At 48.1% G+C, this 24,746-nt stretch overlaps 1 protein-coding gene across 3 annotated transcripts in view; it reads right to left on the bottom strand.

The window, feature by feature from the left end:
* Positions 1–24,746, bottom strand: part of Gfra2 (GDNF family receptor alpha 2) — a 116,969-nt gene that overhangs the window by 54,364 nt on the left and 37,859 nt on the right. For all 3 annotated transcript variants that reach the window (XM_087912208.1, XM_085698708.2, XM_087912209.1), the window contains one exon: positions 6,192–6,546. In XM_087912208.1, coding sequence (XP_087768334.1) covers positions 6,192–6,546 — 355 coding nt within the window. The remainder of the gene's footprint in view (positions 1–6,191; positions 6,547–24,746) is intronic.

Raw genomic sequence — 24,746 nt, 5'->3', positions numbered from 1 at the left:
GGAAGAGCCTGTTCCTTGACCCAGAATGAAGAAGAGCAGGGCCTCCCTAAGAGCCAACATGGGTCATGTGACAGCAAAGTCGCTAGGCAAAGGAGACACATGCCCTGGCAGCCCACAGCCCCTCCCTCCTCAGGCAATCTCAGCAGGGATGCTTTTCCCTGATCCCGGTCAGAAAGGTCCCCAAACGATACCGAAGCCCACCTTCCCTAAGAGGTACCTCCAGAGTGGACCTAGGAAGAAGCAGAGAAAAACTAGGATCTCTGAGAAGTCTAGTAAAAAATACCAACATCCGAGGGTGGAGATTCCCACTCTCACTACAGAGCCAGCCGATATGGTGGTACCATGAGATTCCAAGGTCCTCCAAGTCCCTTGTCGTGAACTCTTCAACACAATACCAGGTTCAAAATAGATGATCAATGGGATGTGATAAGATGAATGAAGAATGGTCACAAGACCCCCATCCTCCCAGCTGGTTGAAGACCATAAGAATGACTAACTGGGTTCCAGCTAAGACCTACCCTAACCTTTCCAGGCCAGAGGCAGACATCACTGTCAGTAACAGCTCTTTGCTGCCAAATCAAGGGGGAAATTCTGTATCCATCCCGAAGGAACTGATGATCCTACCAGGGGAGGTGGAGGTTCTTAAGCTCGAGGAGGCCTAAGAACCCTTCCAGAATCTAACGAGCACAATAAAGTTCACTCTCAAATGTGCAACCAAAACTTGGTATATCACATCAAGAGACACACGGGCTACTCTTTAAAAGGAAGTAAACGTTTAGACGTCCTTAGCCTCCCTACCTCTTTGAAAATAGTCTTTTGCTGCCATTTGGAGATGATCTACTGAAAACACCAGTCAACACATTCTATAGAGTCAATGAGAAGCACATTCCAAGGAGTCAAGAAGCAAACTCAAGTTTAGGATGGCCCGAGACAGGGAGGCGACCTCCCTCCACTCCCTATCCCAACCATCCTTTCCCTTGGGACAAAGACAGCAGCCACAGCACAAAGTGACCCAAGACTATTGGGGTAGCCCCAGGCTGGAGTCTATTTCTGCACATCCTCAGCATCCAGAGGTTAAATCGCAGCTCTTTAGATGGCATGGGTCCAGCAGGAGGTTATTTATAGCCTTCTGGCAGACCGGGGGGAACAGAGCTCTTCAAGAGGCCATTTCCAAATGCGGCCTGCAAGAGATAGTAAGACAGCAATCATCCTCCCCACAACCTCACAGCCACCACAACATGCACACAATCACACGCGCACACACACACACACAGACACACACACACACACACACACGCACGCACAATCTGAGCACATCCTTACAATGGATACAAGCTGAGAAGATAGAAACAATAATGTTCATAAATTTAAAAATAGCTCATGAACCACAGGGCCCTGGAGAAAATCCAGTCAGATTCCACAGACTCATTCCAAAACTTTCCCAGCTTTCTAGGCTCCCTATCGGAGGCTTCGAAAGGAAATGTCTTCCCCTGGTCATCTTCAGATCTTCAGTTACCTTAAGTCCACAGCCTTGAGGCTCAGGGTTGGAATGGGACAAACATCAGAGAGTGGGGTCTCTTAAGGGATGGCCATCTAGATACCCTGTGAACACAGCACGACGTTTCCACTCCCAGAAGCTCCATCTGACCCTGATCCAAAGAGCAGTGAAGGATTCGGAAGAGCTTCCAATACTCCAAGTCCCACCTTGCAGATATCCATGGTAAGTAATGCTCCACAAATGCTAGGTCAAGGGAAGCCCACATTGGTAGCAACTTAACAAGACAGCACAGCAGAATCTGCCGTACATCACACCGGTAGAGTGCAAGGCTGCTCCTAGGCCAGCCTCCCAGCATATCGATGGACCAGCTCCCGTGTCATGCCACCTAGGCTTCGGCAAAGCTGCTCCATTTCCAGCATTCCTGGGCCAGGATTGATTCGGGAAGAAGCCTAGGGATGCATGGATCCTCTCCATAGAAGGAAGGCTAGTAGATGAGGCAGGACTGGATGCTATAGAAACAGAGCATGGGGGGCTGTAGGGGATTCCTAAGGATGAGAGCTCAGTTTCCAAAGAATCACCCCCCAGATAGATTTTCCCCTTACCACCATCTAATCCACTTTATTAGCATACCCAAAAAGGAAAAGGTCTTCTGTTCCTTCCTGGGCACAGCGAGAGTCAAGCCCAGTTTGACGTTCTCCAGTTGCCCTTTCAAGCCATCTCAGACCTCACAGAGCCGAGATTAGAACCAACAGGGCCACCATGTACCGCTGGGTAGTGATGCATGGGTCAGAGGTCAGAGCCATCAGGAACTGCTGGGCAGTGATGCATAGGTCAAAGGTCAGAGCTGTGGGCACTAGACAAAAGATAGTCCCTCTTTTCCTTCTAGGTCATCCTGGGAAGATCCTTTAAAGAAAATACTTTGAGACTGGCCCCAGGAGCAACAGAAAACATCCTGGAAACCACCTGGAAAGACTCCAGCCCACACATCTGGGCAATGAGAAAAGATCCCAAAAGATGCCTTGGATAAGTATCTTTGCTTGATCAGTGTAGAAACCGAGGGCCCAGGGGAGGACATGGCCCACTAGGAGGCCATTCAGGAGACCACATGCAGGTCTCCAGCTTGGAGTCCCACCCACTCCATCCACCACCTGCCTGTCATTCTGCATTTCCATCTCTGGGTTCTCTCCAGCACACCTAAAGCTTCAGCTGAGTCGAGAGCCAAGGCCCCTGCAGGAATCTGGGTGTGCTGTGACATCCCCCAATGCCTCTGCGAGACTCATCCTAGATGCAGGCTCTTTCTTCATTCCTGCCCTTCTTTCTCTGAGACGCCCTGTTGCGTTTGCACCCTGGAAGGTGTGGTGAGTAAGACAGGAGCCAAGCGAAGATGGATTCAGGGATATCCCAGTTGGACAAAGGCGCTCACATAGCCTCATTACAAGCCAACATGAACTTCCTACCTGACAAACTGAGCCACAGTCCCAATCCCGAAGTGGTGTTGTCTACAGACCCCTGCTCTGCAGTCCCTGAAGTCCACAAACGCAAGGGGCTCATTTTCCTGGTCGGTCCTTTATTCCTCAGAGGCCTCTGCCTGGACCCTCAAAATGCCTAACAGCATTTAAACATCTGTTCTGATTCCACCACGTGCCGTCTACCACATAATTCTCCTGATCATGGCTGCCCAACTCCAGGAAAATAAGCAAACAAAAATCTTTCTGTTCCTTTGATGATGAAGGTATCAAAATATCCCATGGTCTTCCATCTCACACATGATTTCAAGCACCGGAGCCACAAGTCCTAAAGGCCACCCATCCTTCTTCAGAACGATACTGACAAGCACGCACAAGATCTTATCTGCTGAGTTATCCTAACTCAGACTTCTGAGTAGCTGGACTCTAAACACCTACATAGGCACCCTGAAGCCTGCTGGCTTTCTGGACGAGCCTGGTCCACTTGCGGGCACAGGGTCCTGAGTCTGGACTCAGGCTGCTCTGGACCAACTCTTCAAGGCTCTACTGTCCATCGTTCTGTTGTTACAAGTTGCTGGGTATAACGGAGCACAGCAAGCTCGGCTTACCATTTAGCCCAGAGAGGAGACCTTGTCTCTGCATAAGAATTGGCATGCTCCCTTCTGTGGTGCTTTAGTAATTCCGTGGTCCCTTCAGCTTCCCCTCAACCCAATTCACCAAGAAGCTCAGAACTGATGCTCAGAGCTCTGCCAGTCCATACAGTCAAGGCTTTTGCCTGCTCCTTCCTTCTAGGGCCCTCGGTTGCCACCGCCAACCCCTCTACTGCAGTAGGCACAGGCCTATTTCAAATTCCTTCATCTGTTATATCTAATGTACACTTTTTTAAAAAGCAGACTCAAAAGTCTATTTCTTTGCAAGGCTTTCCCGGAGCCCTGTAGCTAGCTCCATGCTCAATCCCTTCTCTAAACACTGTGAGAGCTTGTTTTCCAAACCAAACAAAAGTGGAGCCTCCAGCTGCACACAGGCCCAACATCCCAGGGTCAAAAAAAAAATATAAAGGCTGTCTTCCGTCCTATGTTCTCCTGAAGACTCTAGCCTCAGCCCTGCGACCTTCTGAAGAAAACAGCTTGAACCTGGTTCCTCTTCTAGCTTCTCAGCAACTGGGAGCTAAAAGACTGGAAATCTGGGTGACACCTATAGGCTTTCGGCACACACAGACACAGGCATGCACACATGCACATACGTATTGAGGCAGATCCCTCCCTCTTGAACCTCCTTTCTTCTGGATTCTGAGTTGCTACTTCCTGGTTTTCCGGTAGCCTCCTCTGCATCCCTGTCTTCTGCTGTACTGTTTCTGTCCTTCTCTTACATATGCATGGGCATTTCCAGTAGAGACAGCCCTGAGTCCCACACCAACGGCCCCACTTACTCCCTGACACTGATGACGTCCCAGTCACCTCCAGCCTGGACGCCCTCGTGGGCTCCATCAACCCTTCTCATTACATGACTGGACTTTGATCATAACCAAGTCCTCAAGAACACCTATACTATCCCTTCTCTCCAGCTTCCTAGCTGAGCTCCAGAATCGCCAGGACAAGCATCCCAGATGTTACCGCAATGCTCACTCTAGTCCCTGAGACACTGCATGTCCTACGCCACCCCCCCAGAATAATCCCATCGACTCATGGTTGTTCAACTAGGAAATGAGTGATTGCCAAGCACATATCCATCCAATTAGTGTGTTGTTGAGTGTTCCCCAAGGCCACACTCTGAATTCAGGAAGAGCTACAGAATTATTCCCGCCTCCAGGAGACTTTCAGACAGACAGACAGTCTGGTCAAGTCTACTTACCATCTTCAGTGAAAAAAAAATCCACTTTTCTTCATCCCTACAGCCATTCCCTTAGTTCAAGGTGATAAGGCTGCTGTCACTTTAACAGTCAGAGTGGCAAGAAAGAGTACCACACAGTCCCAGCTATAAAGTGTGTGTGACCTGGGACAAGAGACTTCCTCAGTCTGTTGACAACAGTGCCTGCCTACCTCAGAGATTTTCTTCAGGGTCAATAGGTTACAAGCATGAAGCCTCTAGACAGTGTCCAGACACAGTAGACAGTTAAGACAATCACAACCTTCCCTTCTCCAGCGGTCCCCCAACACCCACCTCTGAAGTTCCCCATCAGCCCATGTTCTCCTTCAAACTTCTCCTGACAGAGTCACCCCTGGGCCTTCTCTTTCTCAGCTCTCAAGGCTCCATCACCACAATGGTCCCCCTCAGGACTCCCAGACTTTGTCAGACGGCCCTCGCCTGGGCGACCTTCTCTGCGAGCCCCAGCCACGCTCCACTGCATTGGGACCACATCTCCCTGCTGTGGAATGTGTGCCCTGTTGAGAGCAGTGTGTTCTCCTCTCCACGGGCAGGACTGAGCAGCGAGCGCTGCACGTGACAAGGCTCAATAAATCAATACTTCGCTGACAGGAAAAGCACAACAAATGTCAAAAAAAAAAGCGAATTTCAACTAGCTATAACCAAATTTTGAAAACCCATACCTAATAATTAGGCTATACTTATTAAAGATATCAGCTACATGCCAGGCTCTGTACTGAGGCTTGGACATGTAATCAAGTGCACACCAATGCCGGGATATTATTTATTCCTTGTTCACAGATGAAGTAAGGATAACACGGGAAATCTTAAGAACTGACTTAAAGCCACACAGGATTTGAACCCAGTGCAATCAGACTCCAGAACCCAGTCCTCACTGAACACTAGCTTGGCTTTGCTCTCAGTCCGCAGTGGTCTGGCTCTTAGATCGCATTCCTCTGCTGGGACATAGGCACGGGCTTCCCTCAAAAGTGGAGCAAAACCTCTGAAGGTCCCTTCCTCCTGTTAGAAATCCATGACTTGAAATTGTAAGTTCCTTGGGCAGTTAGTTCTGTCATCCCTTGAAGTACTCGGCATGAAGCGGCACACAGTGTAGACAAATAATTTACTCACATTGAATGGAAGAACTGGGTGATGGACAGATGAATGACTACCTTATAGATGGACGGATGAGTGGCTGAATGAATGACATGAATAGATAACTGATTTCACCTAGGACCAACCAGTTTCAGCCTTCTCAACACCTTCTGCCAGGTTCATTCATGCTCATAACTCAAGTGACCCTAAAATACGGCCCACCCACGCGAGCACCCCTAGTAAACAGCCAGAGCTTCAGAAGTTCTTACCGGCATAGGTGGTCTATACGGCACAGGGTACGCAGGTCCAGGCAGTTCGGCTTCTCCTTGTCCTCGTAGGAGCAGCTGGGCAGAATGGTCTGCCGGCGGCGCTCAGCGCATGCCTGGTCCTGACAGGAGCAGAAGAGCATGCGGTAGGTATACTCGCTGGGCACGCGGTCAAAGAACTGGCGCAGGGCCTTGTGGCACTTCCGGCGGTTGCAGCGTTCAGTGGACGAGATCTCGCGGTTGCAGATGGAGATGTAGGAGGAGCGAAGCTTCTTGCAGTTGTCGTTCAGGTTGCAGGCCTTGGCAGCATCCAGGCAGTGATTGCTCTTGGCACTGACCACCGGGTCTGCCCCTGTCCCTGGAGGAGGAAGGAGACCACTAGTCAGAGGGACATACAGTCATAGGGGGAGCAAATGTGTGAACACTCAAGATTGGTACCGTAGGCAGGCTCCTTGCCTCAGTTTCCTGGTCTTGGTATAAAGATGTTTTCCAAGAATGTATGGCTGTAGTGAATATTAAAGATATTTATACACAGGTGCCCAAAGTACAGGAGACAGTTCCAGGAAAGGGGTACACTGTAGGGGACAGTTCCAGGAAAGGGGTACACTGTACACGCAAGGAGTAGTTCAGAAGGAGACTCATCCCAAGGTCTTAGACTAACCCCAGCTTTAGAAGCTTGGAAGTGGCCATCATGGCCCTGTTTACTGGGGCAGGAAATAACGTGTCTGGCTCAAAGTCATGTAACTAGGGGCCCCTGCCAGTCCTCCTGCAGCACAGTTCCGTGGGACTTTGAAGAAGTGGCACCACTGGCATTTGGAGTGGGGAACACTCATCACTGAGTCCTGTCAGCAAGGATTAAGGGAACATCCTGGCTGCCCTCCTCACCCCTGCTCTTGCAACCACGGAAACAGTTCTTCTGTGTCCAGAAGGGTGTGGTTGCCACTGCCGCCTACAAGGGAGCACACAAGTCTGCTAAGTGTGAAGGGCAGACTGCCCCAGCTTCAATTCTGACACTGTTGGGTGTGCGACCAACCACAAGCCAGATGGTCTGGGTCTCTTGCCATAGTGTTGTGGCTTTCTGTTTAATACAGTGGGGGAGATGTCTGAGGTACACAGCAAGATTCCCAGGAATAGCAAGGCTACTCCATGATGGCTGTCCCAACCTCACAGATCTCCGTTGTACCAAGAGGATGCCTGGCACAGAAACAATCTGACTCTATCACCCAGAAAGTCCCTCTTGTCCAACTTGGAAACAGGCAGAGAGGGGCAGGACCCCCAATCTGCACATGCCCAACTGAGATCTTCTGGAACCAATCAGGTGAGCGGTCACCCAACCCAACCTGTGCTTTACAGGTAAAGAAAATGAATCCTGGGTGGGTACGGGACTGCCACAGCCATCCTGAACCTTGACAGAAAACTAGAGGCAGAAGCCAATTGCTCAGCACTATCGTGTGCCTGGGGAATAATCAGCCTAGACCAAGTTCTTCCACACTGCCATGTTCCACTGCCTATGCGTCTGTCTATACAAGAACCTGCTGTAGAGTATGGAAGACTCAAAACTGGGCTGGTAGAAGCATGACCCCGCTACAGGTAAGTGTGGTGACTTGGCATTTGCATGTACAGTTCCTGGTCCTCTGATTGCTGGGTCATTAAATACCTATAAAGTCCTACCTCTGCTGGGTGCCATAATGGGCACTTAATACATTAAAGTATTAAGAAGTCCCAAATAAAGAGCTGACTACTCCAGCCAAGAAACCAAGAGGCAGAAACAGGACAAAACTAAGCCTTGTAAAACGGAGCCTGCCTTCAAGCCCTAGCTCAGCTACGCATCAGATCAAACAATTCTTTGCCTCAGTTTCCTTGTCTGCCAAACAGTACCTGCCACAAAGCATCTTTGTTAGCATATGAAAATACTCATAACTTTCTTTGCGTCAGGAATTTGTTCTGCCTTCAGGAATATTCCCATTGACTCTATGACTGGCTGTCTTTAATTTGGAGGGGTCTCCTAGTGGTCGTGTGGTTCCCTTAATGTCACCCCACTTTCTGTTCCCCTTTAAAGCAAAAACTAATTGTCTCCCCTGATTTGTGTCTGGCTCTCCTTGCATTTTCTCTCAGACCACACCAGCCTGGCAGCTCCGTCATCGTGGACAGGAACCCGCAGACCCAGCCTTTCTAGCTGGCATACCAGCAACCCTGGGCCCAGCAGCTCACCCACTTCTGCCTGAAATCTCCTTCCTCGCTTGTCTTCACTCTGTCCTCCCGGATAACTCGCTGCTCGGGTTGCTTTGTTGGTTCTTGTCTGTGCTCCCCAGGGCCCCGCCCTCCTCTCCAGGCAGTTGGGGCTACCATTTTGTCTTAAGCCATTAAACACTGTTATTTAGCCTCCTTCCACATCCTGAGACCTCGCCTCTACTCAACAATATTACCTGAAAACCCAACACTCTTGTGTCAAACCCATCCCGCCCTCTGCCCCCGTGGCTCAGTTAACAGTCACCCGCATCCTTCTGAAAACAGCCACACCAAAGTAGCTCAAGCCAAAGTCCTTACCCAGTCTCTGGCTCCTCTCTCCTTCACAACCACATCAAGAAAACCAGGAAATCCACCTTCAAAACCCAGAATACACCACCTCTCACTGCCTTACAATCACCTTCCTCCAACGTCATCACCATGCCCCGTCCCCCAACGTTCATAGTACCCCACAATGATCTTCTCTCATCACAGCAACTGGCGTAAATTCCAAGAACCTAAGACAAACCCTCCAGGGGTCCAGGACATCCACTGGCTTCACTCAGTGACTTCAGCATGAGCTACAAGGCTCTGTGTTTGCATTATCCAACATGGTAACCATTGACCATTGAACTGGAAAGGTTAGGAAACACATTCCAGATGCTAAAAGGTTATTAAGCTAAACAGCATCTCACTAATAATTTCTTTGCTTTAATCGCATGTTGGGATAATATTTTAGACATGAAGTATTAAACATCATATCAAAATTAATTTCACCTATCTTTTTTTTCCTTTTAATGTGACTGCTCAAACATTTAGAATTCCATGTGCATGGTGTGTTGCATTACTTTTAAGCAGCACTGTTCTGTTCTGTCTGGCCTTGCTGCCCCTGCTCCTCCCTTTTGGACATTCAACTTCAGTACTAGCTGCCTTGATCTTCCTGGGGCAGTCCAATGGTGGCCTGGTCTTGGGGCCTCTGTACTTGGTGTGCCCATGGCCTGCATGGCTCTCCTCTTCCCTCAATGCTCATAGAGCCATACTAATTAGTTAGCTCTGGGCTCTCTGCTCAAATGTTAGCTGATCTGTGAGTTCTTGCCTCCTGGCACATAGCACCCCCAGTACTGCATCTACCTCCCAAATGGTCTGTGTTTACACAGCACACATCAGCAGCAGCCACCGTGTATATAAATAACTCATTTTTTATATCAAAATAAGGCAGAGGTCATGTTATCCTCCATGGACCAAAAGTTTGATACGTGAATACTCAGTAAGCATATTCCATATAAAGAAAAGAATAAATGTTACAAGAACAATTTTGGTTTATACTAAATGCTTGCAAGTTTGTTTATATTTTGAATGAAGCAAAATTGACACAAACCAAGTAACCATGGACAAGATTACATTTATTCAAGTATTAATAGTGGCCTAGGCAAGAAGGGATCAGAGGCAGCAGCAGAAGAGACCAGAAGTGAATCGCTCACTTTAACACTGCTTTGCCAGGAGCAACCTTGTAACACGGGGAAGAGCAATGTCCCTCTCTTTGTAGCGAAATAAAGAGGAAGGGAGTATAGGCAACAGAAAATTATTTGGTGATAAAAGGAAATGAGCTGTCACACCATGAGAAACTCACGAAAGCTGCAGGACATACGATGCTGAGTACATGACATTTGGGAAGACAATGGAGATGGTAAAAAGATCAATGGCTATCAGAAGCTGGGGGAGGGAGGGGTGAGTAGGTAAAACATGGGGTATCTTCAAGGTGGTGAAATATTCTATATGATACTGTAATGGTATCATAATATGCAGGTAATATGCATGTATCCAAAGCCCAAGGAGTAAACCAAGAGCGGATCCTGATGCCAGCAGCTATAAGCTCTGGGTAGTAACAGTATATCACTGTTGTAACACAGAATTGTAACAAAGCAGCACCAAAGTAGGGTGTTAGCAGTAAAGAGGGTGAGGAAGCTTCTGTCTTCCTTCAATCAGGATGTGGGTGTGAAACTGCCCTAAAAATATTGGATCTCTTTCACATGGGAATTGGAGCAGGATATGACGGCTCACTTCTACAGTCCTAGCCCTCGGGAGGCTGAGGCAGGATGATTCATGAACACAAGGTCAAGCTCAGCTACATAGTGAGTTCCATGCCCTCATGGGTTGGGGAAGACCCTGTCTCCAAAAGGAAGAGAAGGAAAGAGAAAAGATAAGACAAAAGAAAAGAGCGGGGAAAAAACAGGTTGCACTGAAATTAGGGCAGAAAAGAATCAAGATTTATTTTCCTAATCTTTTTTTAATAAACAACTTTTAACTAAGGTGATGGCTCAGTAGGTGAAGCATGTCTGCTACGTAAACATAAGGACCTGAGTGTGGATGCCCAAGCCCCACGTGGGAAGAAAGAAAGAGAGAGAGAGAGAGAGAGAGAGAGAGAGAGAGAGAGAGGAGGGAGAGAAGGAAGGAAGGAGGAAGAGAGAGAGAGAAAGAAAGAGGGAGAGAGAGGGAGGGAGGGAAGTAGGGAAGGAGGAAAAGAGAGAGAGAGAGAGAGAGAGAGAGAGAGAGAGAGCGCAAAAGCCGGGCTAGTGGTACATCTAAAACTCCAGTGTTGGGAGAATTAGAGAGCAGAGGATCCCTGAAGCACTCTGTCCAGCCAACCTAGGCACCCAATAAGCTCCAGGGCCAAGGAAAGACTCTGCCTTTAAAAAGAAAAGTAGAGAAGTGATTGAGGAAGATTCTTGATGCTGATCTGGCCTTCACAGGGACAAGTGAGCACTCACACGCACACAGAAGAACATACACACCACACACACACATACAACACATACAAATTTAAATAGATTCATGCATGCATACACACGTTGGATATGCATACATATGTACTTCCCCAGCCACTAGGCTGCCACCTTGCTGAGCCAGTTGGAGACAGAAGAGCCGCCCATCTGTGCAAATGCTAATACTGAGCTCTCCTGGACGAGTTCAGGGTGCAGAGAGGAAAAGATCGGTCTGGAGTTGAGGGACATGGACACAACGATTTCTTTGCTAGAACTGACAAAGTGAATCTGGGGGCTGGGTAGGAAAATGGGTCCTAGGCAGAGGGGGCAGTCAAACAATGGCTGAGAAGACCACAAAGAAAATCATGCCTACAATAGAGAAAGAACAAGGAAGCGAGAGGGAATGCTGGGTGGCTGGGCAGTTAACTTGGCTCTGCTGGAGCCTTGACCTCAGCAGCAATCCTGTGAGATGCTGCTCCACCATTCTGCAGACCATGCAAGGACCCAAGGATGCCTGTCAGCACAAAGGCTGATGCGGCCTGCCTCTGTGGGGCTGTTCTCCCAGACCAGACAGGCCTTCCTGTATTGTCAGATGCCGGCTGGCTGGCAGGAGCAAAGAGTGAGGTGGCCTGGGGCCAGGGGGGAGCGGGGAGGGGTGGTCTCTGCAGAGGAGCAGTTGACAACCGCAAGCAGAGCAACAGCTAATTTAGGCCTGCGGCTGCATCCAGGTTCCCCCCAGGTGCTCTGCTCCCCTCCTCGCAGCAGTGTTCGTAGCTAATGCCGGTGTAATTATAGCCCCAGTGGCTTCCATTTGGAGTTTGAATAGTGAACGTGTTTGCTATGGGGTGGGACATGTAAACCCCTGGGTCTCAACTTGGTAAATTTCCTAGAAGAAGAAAAAAAATCAAGAAATACAGCAGTGTGAACAACAACTGCCTGAGTACTGGGAAGATACCCCTTCTGTGTCTGTAGTGTGCTCCATTGTGGAAGATACCCCTTCTGTGTCTGCAGGGTGCTCCACTGTGGAAGATACCCCTTCTGTGTCTGCAGGGGGGCTCCATTGTGGAAGATACCCCTTCTGTGTCTGCAGTGTGCTCCATTGTGGAAGATACCCCTTCTGTGTCTGCAGGGGGGTTCTATTGTGGAAGATACCCCTTCTGTGTCTGCAGGGGGTGAGGGGGGGCAGATGGTGGGGTGCTCCATTGTGAAAGATACCCCTTCTGTGTCTGCAAGGGGGGCAGATGGTGGGGTGCTCCTTTGTGGAAGATACCCCTTCTGTGTCTGTAAGAGGGGCAGATGGTGGGGTGCTCCATTGTGGAAGATACCCCTTCTGTGTCTGCAGGGGGCGGGGTGGGGACAGGTGGTGGGGTGCTTCATTGTGGAGCAAGCCAGCTCCTCAGAACTGGCCTAGCTGCCCACTTGAGCAAGTCAGGGGCTCAGCACACAGCCAGGTGCAGGCAAGCCTAGGTAACAGGCTTGGGGCACAGGGTGCCCCTTTCTGACCCCAAAGCCTTGCTCCTAACACCTGGAGAGTAAGACAGTGGAGATTCCAGAGACACAGATTTCTATCCCCAGGGGCCCTCAACCTCCTCAGCCTACAGCTCCAAAATAAAACGGTATAGCAGACCGGGATGAAGATTCTAGAAGCTTAGGCCCTCCCAATGCCTATTCACTCCCTGTGCAGATAGCTGAGACCACACAGACCTCAACAGAGACTCGGGAACTGAATATGAGTGTCGGGCCCTTTGACCCAGGACTGCCTATACCTGAGAGATGTTGTCACTCAGGCGCTATGAGGGTCCTCTAGGCTTGTAGAGAGAGAACCAAAGATGGGTGAAATTATGAATGGCAAACAGCTGCCCAGCGGAGAGGGAGGCAGGAGTCAATGACACTTGGCACTTTCCAAAACCTCAAGGAATCTCTCCTCCCAGCAGCTCCAGCTCCCAGAGATACATCTTGGCTTCCTTATCCCTTCCCTTGTCCCTCCCCTCGGTGAAAGCCAAGAAAATGGGGACACAGCTGGCTGAAGAGGGGTAGTGGCCTCACCACAAAAGGTCTACACCAGCCTCCTACACCCTGGGGAGTCAGTTCTCTCTTCTCGCCAGGAGCACCCCCCTGAGCCAATGGTCTATCCTCAGCACCAGGCTGTCCCCAGGTAGTATGACACCCTTCAATCTGGTATTCCCTGAACAGTTGATCTGCATTTAACAGAGCTGAGCTTGCCAAACAGTCACTCAAGCACGACCCACCATATTTAGGTCCTTTTAACAGTATCACTTCTACTTAATATTTATTTTTTTCTTTAAGGTGTGTGTGTGTGTGTGTGTGTGTGTGTGTGTGTGTGTGTGTGTGTGTGTGTTAATGCAGGCTAATTGCATATTCTACCACTGAGCTAGTCCCCTAGCCTTTTTTACTAGGTTACTCAGACTAACCTTGAACTCATTCGATGGTCCAAAGAGCCTTTGAACATGTGATCCTCCTGCTTCAGCCTCCCATACAGTTGAGATTAAACCCTGAACTATTAGACGTGGCTAACTCCCTTAATTATTTAGTGAAGTTTTAGGTTTTTTTTAACGAATTAAATCTCTAAAGCTTTCGGTTCTTACATAGATAGGCCTCACATGATAGCATCTCATTAGTTCTGGATCTGACATGTTAAAGCCACTACGCTCAATTTGTCTATCAATTGTGTGTCATATCCATCTCAAATTCCAACTTTAGTGTGTATGCACTCAGAGGCAGGAGACTGGCTGTGAGCAGAGATGCTCAAACTTCATAATCTCAGGCATCTACAAGGCCCACTGAGTTACAGGCTCTATGGCTGGCACTTGGATTTTGCAACTACCCTATGATTCTAAGCTTCCTTCCAAAGTTTGAACCCAACACCTACAAACAAGCCCCAAGTACTGCAAGTGACCATACATAAATACACATCCATGGACACACAGACACACACACACCTAGTGCACCTAGCTCACCATGGAGCCGAAGGTATCTCTGTTTCACCTACGCATGATTCTCAGGCATCTTTTATTCCTCCTGTCTCCTCTGTATCATCAAGATATACTTTCCAATTACAAACATATAGGCAGAAATAAGAGACTCAGCTTTCTTAGATACTCACAAGGCACAGGGACATAGGTACTTCAACCTCCCTTCTTGCCAGGAACCTTCCCTTCTTGCCCATGGGTCACTTGCCCCCCTACCCCAACCTCATCTACACATGTATACACACAAAGGCTCTCCTCCAACAGCACCAGGGCCTGGCAGTCAGTCAGACAGAAACCAACCAACAAATATTTTCAAGAACTGACTAGAAAGGCCTCAATAGATGGAGTCCTGTTTTCTAGGGGCTTTCACGCCAGTGACAGAAAACCTGGTAATAAAACACATATACATAAAAAGATTTAAAGGGTCGAGACATGTGATGAAGGAAATAAGAAAATTCAGAAAAGGATGATGGAGAGAGGAGATGCGGAGTGTCTGCCAGGGGGAGGTGACATCAATTTGAGAACGAGGAGCAGGAGTAGAGCACACACAAAACTCCAAGGTCAGAGGATTACGAGCAACAGGAAGGTCACGGGCAAAGACCTGGAGAGAGGCATGGTTTGGCATGTTCCCAATCCAAAAAAAAAAAAAAGAATAAATGAAAAGAATGGGGTGGGGTGGCTGAAGCATCTTAAACAAGGTAAATATTAGAGGAGAAATAATTTGGAGGGGGACAGTGAGGGCCTTGTAGAGCAGGGTAAAGACTTTGGGGTTTCTTTTGGGTTTTTGTTGTTGTTGTTGCTGCTGCTGCTGCTGCTGGTAGTGGTGGTGGTGGTTTGGGTTGGGGTTTTTTTGGTTTGGTATGGTTTGGCTTGGTTTTTCGAGACAGGGTTTCTCTGTGTATCTTAGGAGCCTTTCCTGAAACTCACTTTGTACACCAGGCTGGCCTTGAACTCACAGAGTTTCGCCTGCCTCTGCCTCCTGAGTACTGGAATTAAAGGCGTGTGCCACCACTGTCCAGCTAAAATTTTAGGTTTTAACACTAAACTGATAAGCACTTGGAGGAGGGAAGGAGGAGACACAATAGCTTCTTCATCAATACATGGAGGGTTGGTATACAGAGGAAGGAGGTAGGAGAAATGGGCTAAAGTGGAGAGGACTGTGTTTCAGTAGCAGGCCAGAGAGGTGAAGGCTTGGGCAGGTATCATTGTAGCCTATTTGTATTTGGCACATTAAGTGGAGAACAGCATAGCAGGATTGGCTAGATTTTGAGTAGAAGGAGAGAGAACTCCAGAAGACTAGAGTTTCATCTATCAGGTAGACGGTGATGATGTCACTAAACAGAGAATACTAGGGAGGAAAGAGGAGACTAGAATTATTTGGGTATTTTAGGATGAAAGTTGGTTGGTATGCGAGAATTCATAAGTAGCCAAATGGAGATGGTGACAAGACAGAGAATCAGAGAGTCATCTGGGCTAGAGACACCAAGCTAGCCACGTCATAACTCACATGAGTGGCCACCCAACTCAATAAGACTGCCTAGGCTGAGTATGAGAATAAAGATGAAAAGGTCCCGGGATGGGCCAGACCTATGGGTGCCAGTGTGTAGTACAGAGCGAGAAGCAATGGAACTTGAGTTGGAGGAAATTACGAGAATCTGGTGTCGTGAAGTCAAGAGTTTCGTGAAAGGAAAGGAGAGTCAACCGGACGGTCAACAGACTGCAAGCAATTTGGGGTATGTTAACAATAAGAAAAAGAATAAACAAACTCTGCCAAGGCAGGATGGAAGCCTGGAAGACAGAGGGGGAAAGGAAGGGCAGGAGAAGAGACAGACGTGGGGAGGCCATGCTGTGACCTATCGCCTTTTGCCCTCAAGAGGCCACCCAACTGCAGCTTCAGTTTTGCAACCAGCAATCTCTGAACGCTCTTCCAGCCCCGGTCAAGGACTGCTGGGGAGGCAGCAGCACTAATTAACAAAACTTGAGAAGACTCTAAGGCACCTGAAGCTCACATTCTAGAGCAGAGGAGAGCGGAATCAAAGACAAACAAAAGAATTCCTCTCGTCTCCTGTGTTCCATCCTCTGCCTCTGGTTATTGTTAAGAGTGGGTCCTCTGACCTAGCAGTGGCTTGGGAGGTGGAACCATCGAGAGATGGGCTACTGCCTAGCATACCAAGTGCAGAGAGGTTATAGGAACTTCTCTGGGCTTCATTTGTCTCATGTGCAAGATGGGGCCACAGTGCTCACACTGTATGTATACAAATGACATCCAAGGTGAGACAGGGTGATGAAGACGAAAAAACCCACCGGGGTTTGTATGTAAGTCACATGCCCCCACAAGGGCCCTATGGGTGGAAATTTTGCTTAATCCCCAGCTACTGGCAGATGGCAGAACCTTTGAAGGCGGGGTTGCAGGGAGGTCTCTTCATCATCGGGTGCATGCTCCCGGAAGGCAGCACTTACGGAATGGTGGTTCTATGGAGAGGGAGAATTGCCTTAAAAGCCTGAGTTTGGCCTCACCCTCTCTTCTCAGGTCCAAGAGGTAACCATTTGTTCTATACATGACCCCCCCCCATACTGTTGTGCCCTCTCAAGCCTTGGTCCTTGATCCTCCCAAACACTGAACTAAATGAGTTTTTTCTTCAATAGTCAGCTGCCTCTAGCGTTTTCTGATAGTATTGTAAAGTTCATTGCCAATGACCCTTAGAGTCTCTAATTCGTGGTATATAAGCAACAAAGGCCTGCCTAAAAATAAGATTCCCCAGCTGGAAAGTGCCTCTTCCCATCTCCCCATCTCTGCAACACCCATCACACCTTGTTGACAGAAAAAAGTCAGATCCATGTGCTCCTGCCTTTATACACTATGTTCATAGGAAAAAGAGCCTTCGGTCTCCACCTCCATGAACAAGAGGCAATCTCCAGAGCTTCTCTTCTCCATGGAAATGACAAAGCAGAGCCTCAGACCCCTTCTCAAATCCAGCCCCCACCCCTGAAGCTCCTAATCAATCTACAGAAAATGGTACCTTAGTTGCCCCCCCCCCAAGAGATCACAGGACCATGCCAACACTCCACCTCCCATTCCCCTCTGCTGTCACTCAAAGCCCAGAGAACCGAGAGGACCCGAATCTTCATCTCCCACTACTCTACATGCCCAGACAGGCCCAGGAAGTCCGGGTCTAATCCAGTGACCCCAGCACAAAGCCACGGGTGCTCTTTAGAGGAAGCAGACATTCTGAAAGCAGGTCAACCCACCCGGAGTCAACTTGATGGATGGTAAAAATGCAGTAGAAGTCAACAAGAGTCAATCTAAATGCCTTTGAATACCGTGTTATATTTTGACAATTTTTAACCACAATTAAAATTTATTCTCAAATTCCTCAAAGTCCAGATTAGTCTGGATTTTATGGTTTTGGAAATTTAAATTTTAAGTTTTTTCCCTTGCAAGGGGACTTTTTAAGTCATATTTGAGGTATCTATATCTTTGAAATATACTTCTGAGACATGGGGTTTTCATATATACAACAGAGGCTTATCAGTCTTAGTTCTGTGTTTATAAAAACTGAAATTGAGGTATTTTATATTGGTAGGCTTGACCTTCGGCATTTTTTCTTGTGATTAATGGATGCTGACATGAGGCCCCAATCTGTTAACTAAAACCTTGTTTACTGATTATGAAATAGACTTTTCTCACCACAGGAAACATACATCAACCTACAACCCTTAGCTTCTAAAATACACCGAATACATCTTAAAATACAGTTACCAAGCACATTTGCAAAACACTCAAAAGCCATGGAAACCATTCAACAGGAATCTCTAAAATAAACTTTCCCAATAATTCAAGGCATTAAGAGTAGATAAATAAAAACACTTGTCAAAACCAGCGACTTCCTCATTTAACACACTAATCATGGAAAAAAAGGCCACTGGTCAGCTGGTGAGCAGATTAGCCTCTGAGTCCTGGGTAGAAAGGGAGGTCCTCTCTTCTTCTTTCCACATTTCTATGCCACCTGTTGTCCCCTGAAGGTCATATCGCCAGTTTCCTGTCCCCACTCCTCAGTGGGGCTGTCACCTATCAATGCCCCCATTCTTTTAAGAGTGACTGCTCCTTTGGCTAGTCATCTCTTCCCATGCCATCCTTGGGTCCTCTCCCCCACAGAAATAATCTTCCTGCCTCCATGACCATTTCCACTCCCCTGCTGCCCGTTGCCACAATCATGCCCCCAGCCTTGCTTTCACTGGGTCTGTACCAGCATCCCAGCCTTGGACAAACTTCTCCCCACCTCCCCAGCTTTCTCTCAGGAATTCCCACTCCTAGCAAAATCTGTTACCCTCCCTGAAACTTAACCACTGCCCTGGCCAGCCTTCCACTACCCCCACCCCATCCTCAAACATCCCTCTTACAGGCTTAACTTCCTGGCCTCCAGGCAAACACATCACCTCATCAGTCCCTTTTCTAACACACTAATCTCAGGGAAGCAAAGCCTCCTTCCATCTCCAGGCCGCCCAGCAGCTTAGTGTCACTCAGAGACACACCATCCAAAATGACCGATCTAACTTTAAATGCCTATACTCACGTCTAAAATGTCCTGTAAAAGCTACCTCACAGTTTCTCCTAACTCAGTCTCCCTGAGCTGTTTCTTACCTCTTTGTTCTGATCTGAAAATATTGTGTTTTACTATGTTCAGGCTATAGATAGATAGATAGATAGACAGACAGACCGACAGACAGATAGATGATAGACAGATGATAGATAGATAGATAGATAGATAGATAGATAGATAGATAGATAGATAGAAAACAGATAGATGGTTAGGTAGATAGACAGAGAGATAGATGATAGATAGACAGACAGACAGACAGATAGATAGATAGATGACAGGCAGACAGACAGATGATAGATAGATAGATAGATAGATAGATAGATAGATAGATAGATAGATAGACAGACAGAGAGACAGATAGATAGGCAGACATCAATCAGGTGATCTACAAGTAAAGAACTCCCCTCTAGAGGTTGGGAAGGCCAAGATTTCTATCAAGCATTCGCTTTCAGCTCAAGGACAATCATGTTTCCCTGTATTATTGTTTGTCCAAGGGGTATTACCTAGCTTCCTCAGGAATCCAACAACCTCTTCTGTCCTCCACAGGTACCTTCACACACATGATGCACATAAACTCGTGCGAGCACACACACACCACACTCGTAAAAATAATAAATGGAAGCCCTCTCAATACTCTCAGAATTAAGATCCCAACCCACGAACTGGGTAGGAGAGTGTGGCTTACACAAACATTCGGAGCACAGAACGTTGCCTCATATTTTATAAGGAAAGAGCTGAACAGAATCTTTCATTTCCCTTCCCTGGCAACAACCAGTCTTTCTCACTTGCAACCCAGCTTTGCCTTCTGTTACCATGGAGGTAGACGTGTCCCTGCCAAAGGCCACCTGGCCTCTTGGGTTCGTGTGTGCCATGTGGATCTCATCCCTCCTCACTGCTCAAGGGCATCTCTCTTGCCCCCTCCACTCTCCTCTAGTGCCCTCCAAGTTCTCCCTGTCATGTTTCATCCAGCGCAGTGAACAAACACACAGCCATTACTACCCGTCTGCAAAGAGAATAAAGCCTCCCTTCAGTCCACCAGTCCCCTTTCCCTGTTTCTTTTTATAATGAAGCCTGAGGGGGTGATTCTCCCAAATCTATCAACCCACCTCACTCTACCTACGGGTTCATTAGGAGATTGGGGTAGCCCCATGTGGACAAGAGATGCGGGTAGTCATGTCTCCAAGTTTCTCTTGCTTGACTGTAGCTATATACCTGGCACCCCTTCACTTTCATCTCTAACACGAAAGTGGAAGCTGGTACCCACCCAGTCTTCCACTCCCAGCTGGCTCTCCTCCCCTGTAACCCTCATCTTAGCCCTCCGCTTTTTAGATCCTAGCCCCCCCCCAAACTTCTGTTTCCTCAGCTTCAAATATCATCTATACACTAGTATCTGTCTATAGACTGCCCCTGATTTTGGCATTTCCCAGAGAAGGTCTACCTAACATCTCGATCCTAACATAGACTAAATGGAATTCTTGATTTCTGCCCCCTCCACCCCAATCTGTCCCTCCCCTCATCCTTACCATCATTATAAAGAGCAGCATCACTGTTGAACAATCCAGAAATGTGATGGAGCCACAACTATAGTTCCACACATCTACACAATCTGTCCCAAGCCCATTTGTTAGCTCCATGCTCCTCTGACTTCTGCCTCTTACCTGGACTTCAGCGGTAACATGTTAACTGGTGCCACTCTTGCCCATGCCCCTGCCTCCTCCTCACCATCCAGTCTCCCTGGAATAAGAGTAGTTTTCAAATGCATATGTGGTACTGCGCTGCTCAATCATCTAAAATCTTCCCAGTGATTCCCCGCCACTTCTCAGTGAAAAACCCAACTCACGACTCCTTGGTCTGCATCTTTTAAAGATGACTCCACTTAGCTCAGCATTCGCCTCCCATAACGCTACCCTCCGCCTCACTCAGGGGTCTAGCTACATGGACTTTTGCAGACCCCACCTCCACACATGGCTTGCCCACTGGGGTCTTCCCATACCTGTTTCAAACCTGTCATTCCCCTGTATCTCCCCCATGCTAGGCTCTTCTTGTGAGTCATACCTAGGTATTCATATCGCTTCACCCAGCATCTTATTTTTGTGTTGGCTTAGCGATTGTCACAATTATATCTTTCCTGTTCATTTGTTCCTTGGCCTGTCTCTGGTTTTCCCTCTCTGCAGCACTTTAGCTCCATAAGAACAGGGAGCCTTTGGTTCAAGTTATCAGTGTACCCTCTACGCCTAGACAAGGACATGGAACGCCAGGGTTTTCTGGGAATATTTGGGAACAAATGCCTCTTAGGAGAGGGCTCGTGGAAACAGCCTGCAGGTGAGGATGTCCCAAGTCATACACACACTTAAACTAGTTCTTGTTTGTAGGTCAAACCAACATGCCTTCCTCTTTTCTAAAGGTCCTCAGTCTGCGTCCCTAAACCATGTTCTCAGAACTTTCAAGAAAGATGAGAAAGGGAGCTAGAAGGGGGCGGCTCCCTACAGGGCAGCAGTTTAGAGTCTGTTCTGGCCTAGAGAGAGGCAAATCTCCAACCTCGACCTTTCTACCTCCCTTCCTCTCCTTCCCTTCCTTTCTGCAGGTAGAAAGCTGTTGTCCCAAATTCATAGACACTCCTACACACACCACTACACACACACTGACTTGCCATGTTAAATACACCCAACACCCACACACATCACCACACCGATACATTAAACACAATTATACTAGCCAGGTAAAACCACACAAATGATCCAATGTATTAATTCACAATTGTACAACTACACACATTAAATACACACAACACTCCTTACACTTACTCTCACACAACCTACACTCCACACACAATACACACATGCTAGCATACATTACACACACACACACACACCATCCCATATATACATTAAACACATACACAAGCCACCCCATATACCACACCTACATACTAACTTACACAACTACATATATATATATATATACACACACGCAACAAACACACACATAAGGCATCCCATACACACATATCACCACAGATCCATGTCACCACACACATACATAATAAACACATAACACCACACATTCATACATACTCACATGTAACTATACATACTTATACATATACACCCAATAGGTACATTGTATAAGTATGTATATATATATATATATGCACACACATATACACAGATGAAGGCTAGCACATATACAAGACACACAAGCACACTCACATACACACACAACATGTATCAACACACATTGGCTCACATATACCACCTCATGCATGTATACATATACACACATATACACATATATGCCGCACATACTTACAAGCTCTGTTCTCGCTGCACTCTGTGTCTGCACACTGGCCTCTTACTGTGGTCCTTTCTCTGTGATCCCCACATGCACAGGATCATATGGGTGGATGGATGGATGACTAGGAAGGTGAGTATCCAGTGTGGGAACTCACATCACTCATGTCTGCCTTCCATAGACGGCAGTAGGTGCAGTCAATAGCTAGATCAGGGCCCCACTGTTGTACATATCCCAAGAGAGCCAGCCCAGGAGTGGATGACAACAGAAAGTGTCCAGCCAAGAGCCACTTCACATGCCAGCTACCGGCAGAGCCCCAAAGAATCAAGCTGGTGACTACATGATGAAGAACATCAAAAAGAAAATGCCCTCGCCCCCAAAAAGGCCTGCCAAGCTACAGCACCCGGAGTTCTACCATTAAAAAGTGTTTCTTTAGGTTACATTTTTTTTTCTCTAATGGTTCATTTTTCCCAGAAGTGCCTTCCTTGAACCCAAAGGCAAGCAGAGATGAAGTCACCAACACCCTGATCACACCTCAGCTCCAGCAAATCCTTCCACACACTGGCTTTTACAGGGACGAGAGCAGAGGTACACTGATCTCTATAGTCCTAGGTAAGGACACTGGTTCACCCTCTGCTGGTCCAAGCTACCCAATAGCATGACCACAGCCGTGGGTCACTCGCCCCCACCCTACCAACTGATGGTTCCCTCTCTCCATTGCTAGCTCTCCCTGGCTAGCAGAGTTCTCCGCAATGGGGGAGGAGGGGTGTGTGAGAAGGGTGACAGAGTTACAGCTAAAGCCCAGTTTTCTTTGACACTCAGAGTCTCTGACAGCTGTTAGAAGAAGGATGTGATTTTGAAATTTAAATAACACATTTCTGCATTCGGCTCAGGGAGACAACCTGGGGATAAGCAGTTTATCTCAAGAGCCACCATGAAGCAGGCAGGGAGGGGCTGTGCTCCTCCAAATCCTCCAGCCCACCCACCTGCTTACATCCTCCACCCCATAGCTCTGTCTCATGGGAGTCTCTAGATCACACTGCCTGACTGCTGGACAATAAGGCAAAGACTGAACCTCCCTTCACTCTGCAGAGCCCAGGCTGTAAGGCCCATCCATACCAGGGAGCTAGAAGAGGCTCAGAACCCTTCAGGTTCTCTCACTGCAAACTGACCCAGGCTTCCCAGCCATGATGCTGTCAGCAATGTCAGCACTAGAGAGCTAGACCCATCAGTAAAGACCTAACTCTGCGATTACGAGAACCTGAGTTCAAACCACAGAACGGTTGTTGAAAAAGCCAGGAGCCACCAGGTACACTTGTAATCCCGATGCACACTTGCAATCCCGGTGTGAGAGGAGGCAAAGGCAGGAAGTTCCCTGGGCACATGGGCCACGCAGTCTAACTACTCAGCCAGCTCCAGGACAGGAAAAGACCCTCTCTCAAAAGCAAGGTCACTGTGCCTGCGGAAAAACACCTGAGGTTGACCGTTGGCCTCTATACACAGGTATACACAAGGGCATGTTCACATGAACATCACACACACACACATATATAAACTCACATACATACATACAAATAAAACAGAACTGCCATTCCCGGGTACCACGCCTCATCTTCCAAGACTTTCCTGATATCCCCTGACATGGCTCATTGCTGCCTCCCCTAAAATCTTGGGTAAGCATTTGGTCTGAACCATGTGGACAGTAAGTCACCTACTGGGGCACCGTGGTCAAGTGTCTGCATGTCCCCTTTACAATTAGGACACGGGTCTCGCCTTGTACAGCAGTAGACAGCGTGTATCTCCAGCATACACTTCTTACAGACTGAATAAAGCGGTATTCAATGCAAGGCCCACCTTGACCCCATCTTCTCTGTGAACATTTCTTGCACCCCTCAAGGTATCCCTCATCTCTGCACCTCACAATAAGACCCAGAACACATGGAACATCTCGCAATTGCTTGGAAACCTCAGTTACCGTCACCTGGGCAGGCCTAACCCTTCTACTGAGCTCAGTCTTTCCCAGTGGTCACCGCCCAGGGTGCTCCCATGTGCCACACGCCACATGAGGAGCTGTCATTCTGTCATCATCACACACAGGTCAGCTGATCTACCCTGGTTCAGGAGAGCCAAGTGGCCCAGAGGTCACACAGCAAATAGAGTAAGGCCACAATTCAACGCTAAAACTAGCAGACCTCAAAGTCCGCATCGTCCTTCACTCCGGGGCTCTCGGGGGGGGGGGGGGAGTATGTACTAGGTGTAATGCACAGGGGTAGGTCCCCAGGAGGTATGGAGAAGAATGCAGACACAGGACACAGAAACGCGTGCACCACAGTTACACACATGCTTAAACCCTAAGAATGATGGAGCACCACGCCATGGAACCGAGACCACAGTGGTGACCCCTCTCAGAAGCCGTCTGTCAGGTTGCTTGGACATGACTTCTCTCTTATCCTGAAACCCCCAAAAGAAAACAGCTGGAGCCACCAGCAAGAATGTCCCTGCCCCTCTCTGTGATCCATCCAAGCTGGACAGTCAGTTCAGGTAGACACAGCCAGCCTTCGACCCTCAAGCCTCAGAAAGCTCCTGAGCTCAGGTCCCTCACTAACCACCATCCGCTCCACCTAGTCATGGGAAGACTATCATTGTGTAAGACTTTGACTGAGCCTTCAGGGTACCACTGTCCTCTAA

The sequence above is a fragment of the Myodes glareolus genome, chromosome 12 (genome assembly GCF_982192425.1).
Source record: "Myodes glareolus chromosome 12, mMyoGla1.1, whole genome shotgun sequence".
In the NCBI taxonomy this organism is placed as follows: Eukaryota; Metazoa; Chordata; class Mammalia; order Rodentia; family Cricetidae; genus Myodes; species Myodes glareolus.
This window is presented reverse-complemented; position numbering and strand designations above follow the sequence as displayed.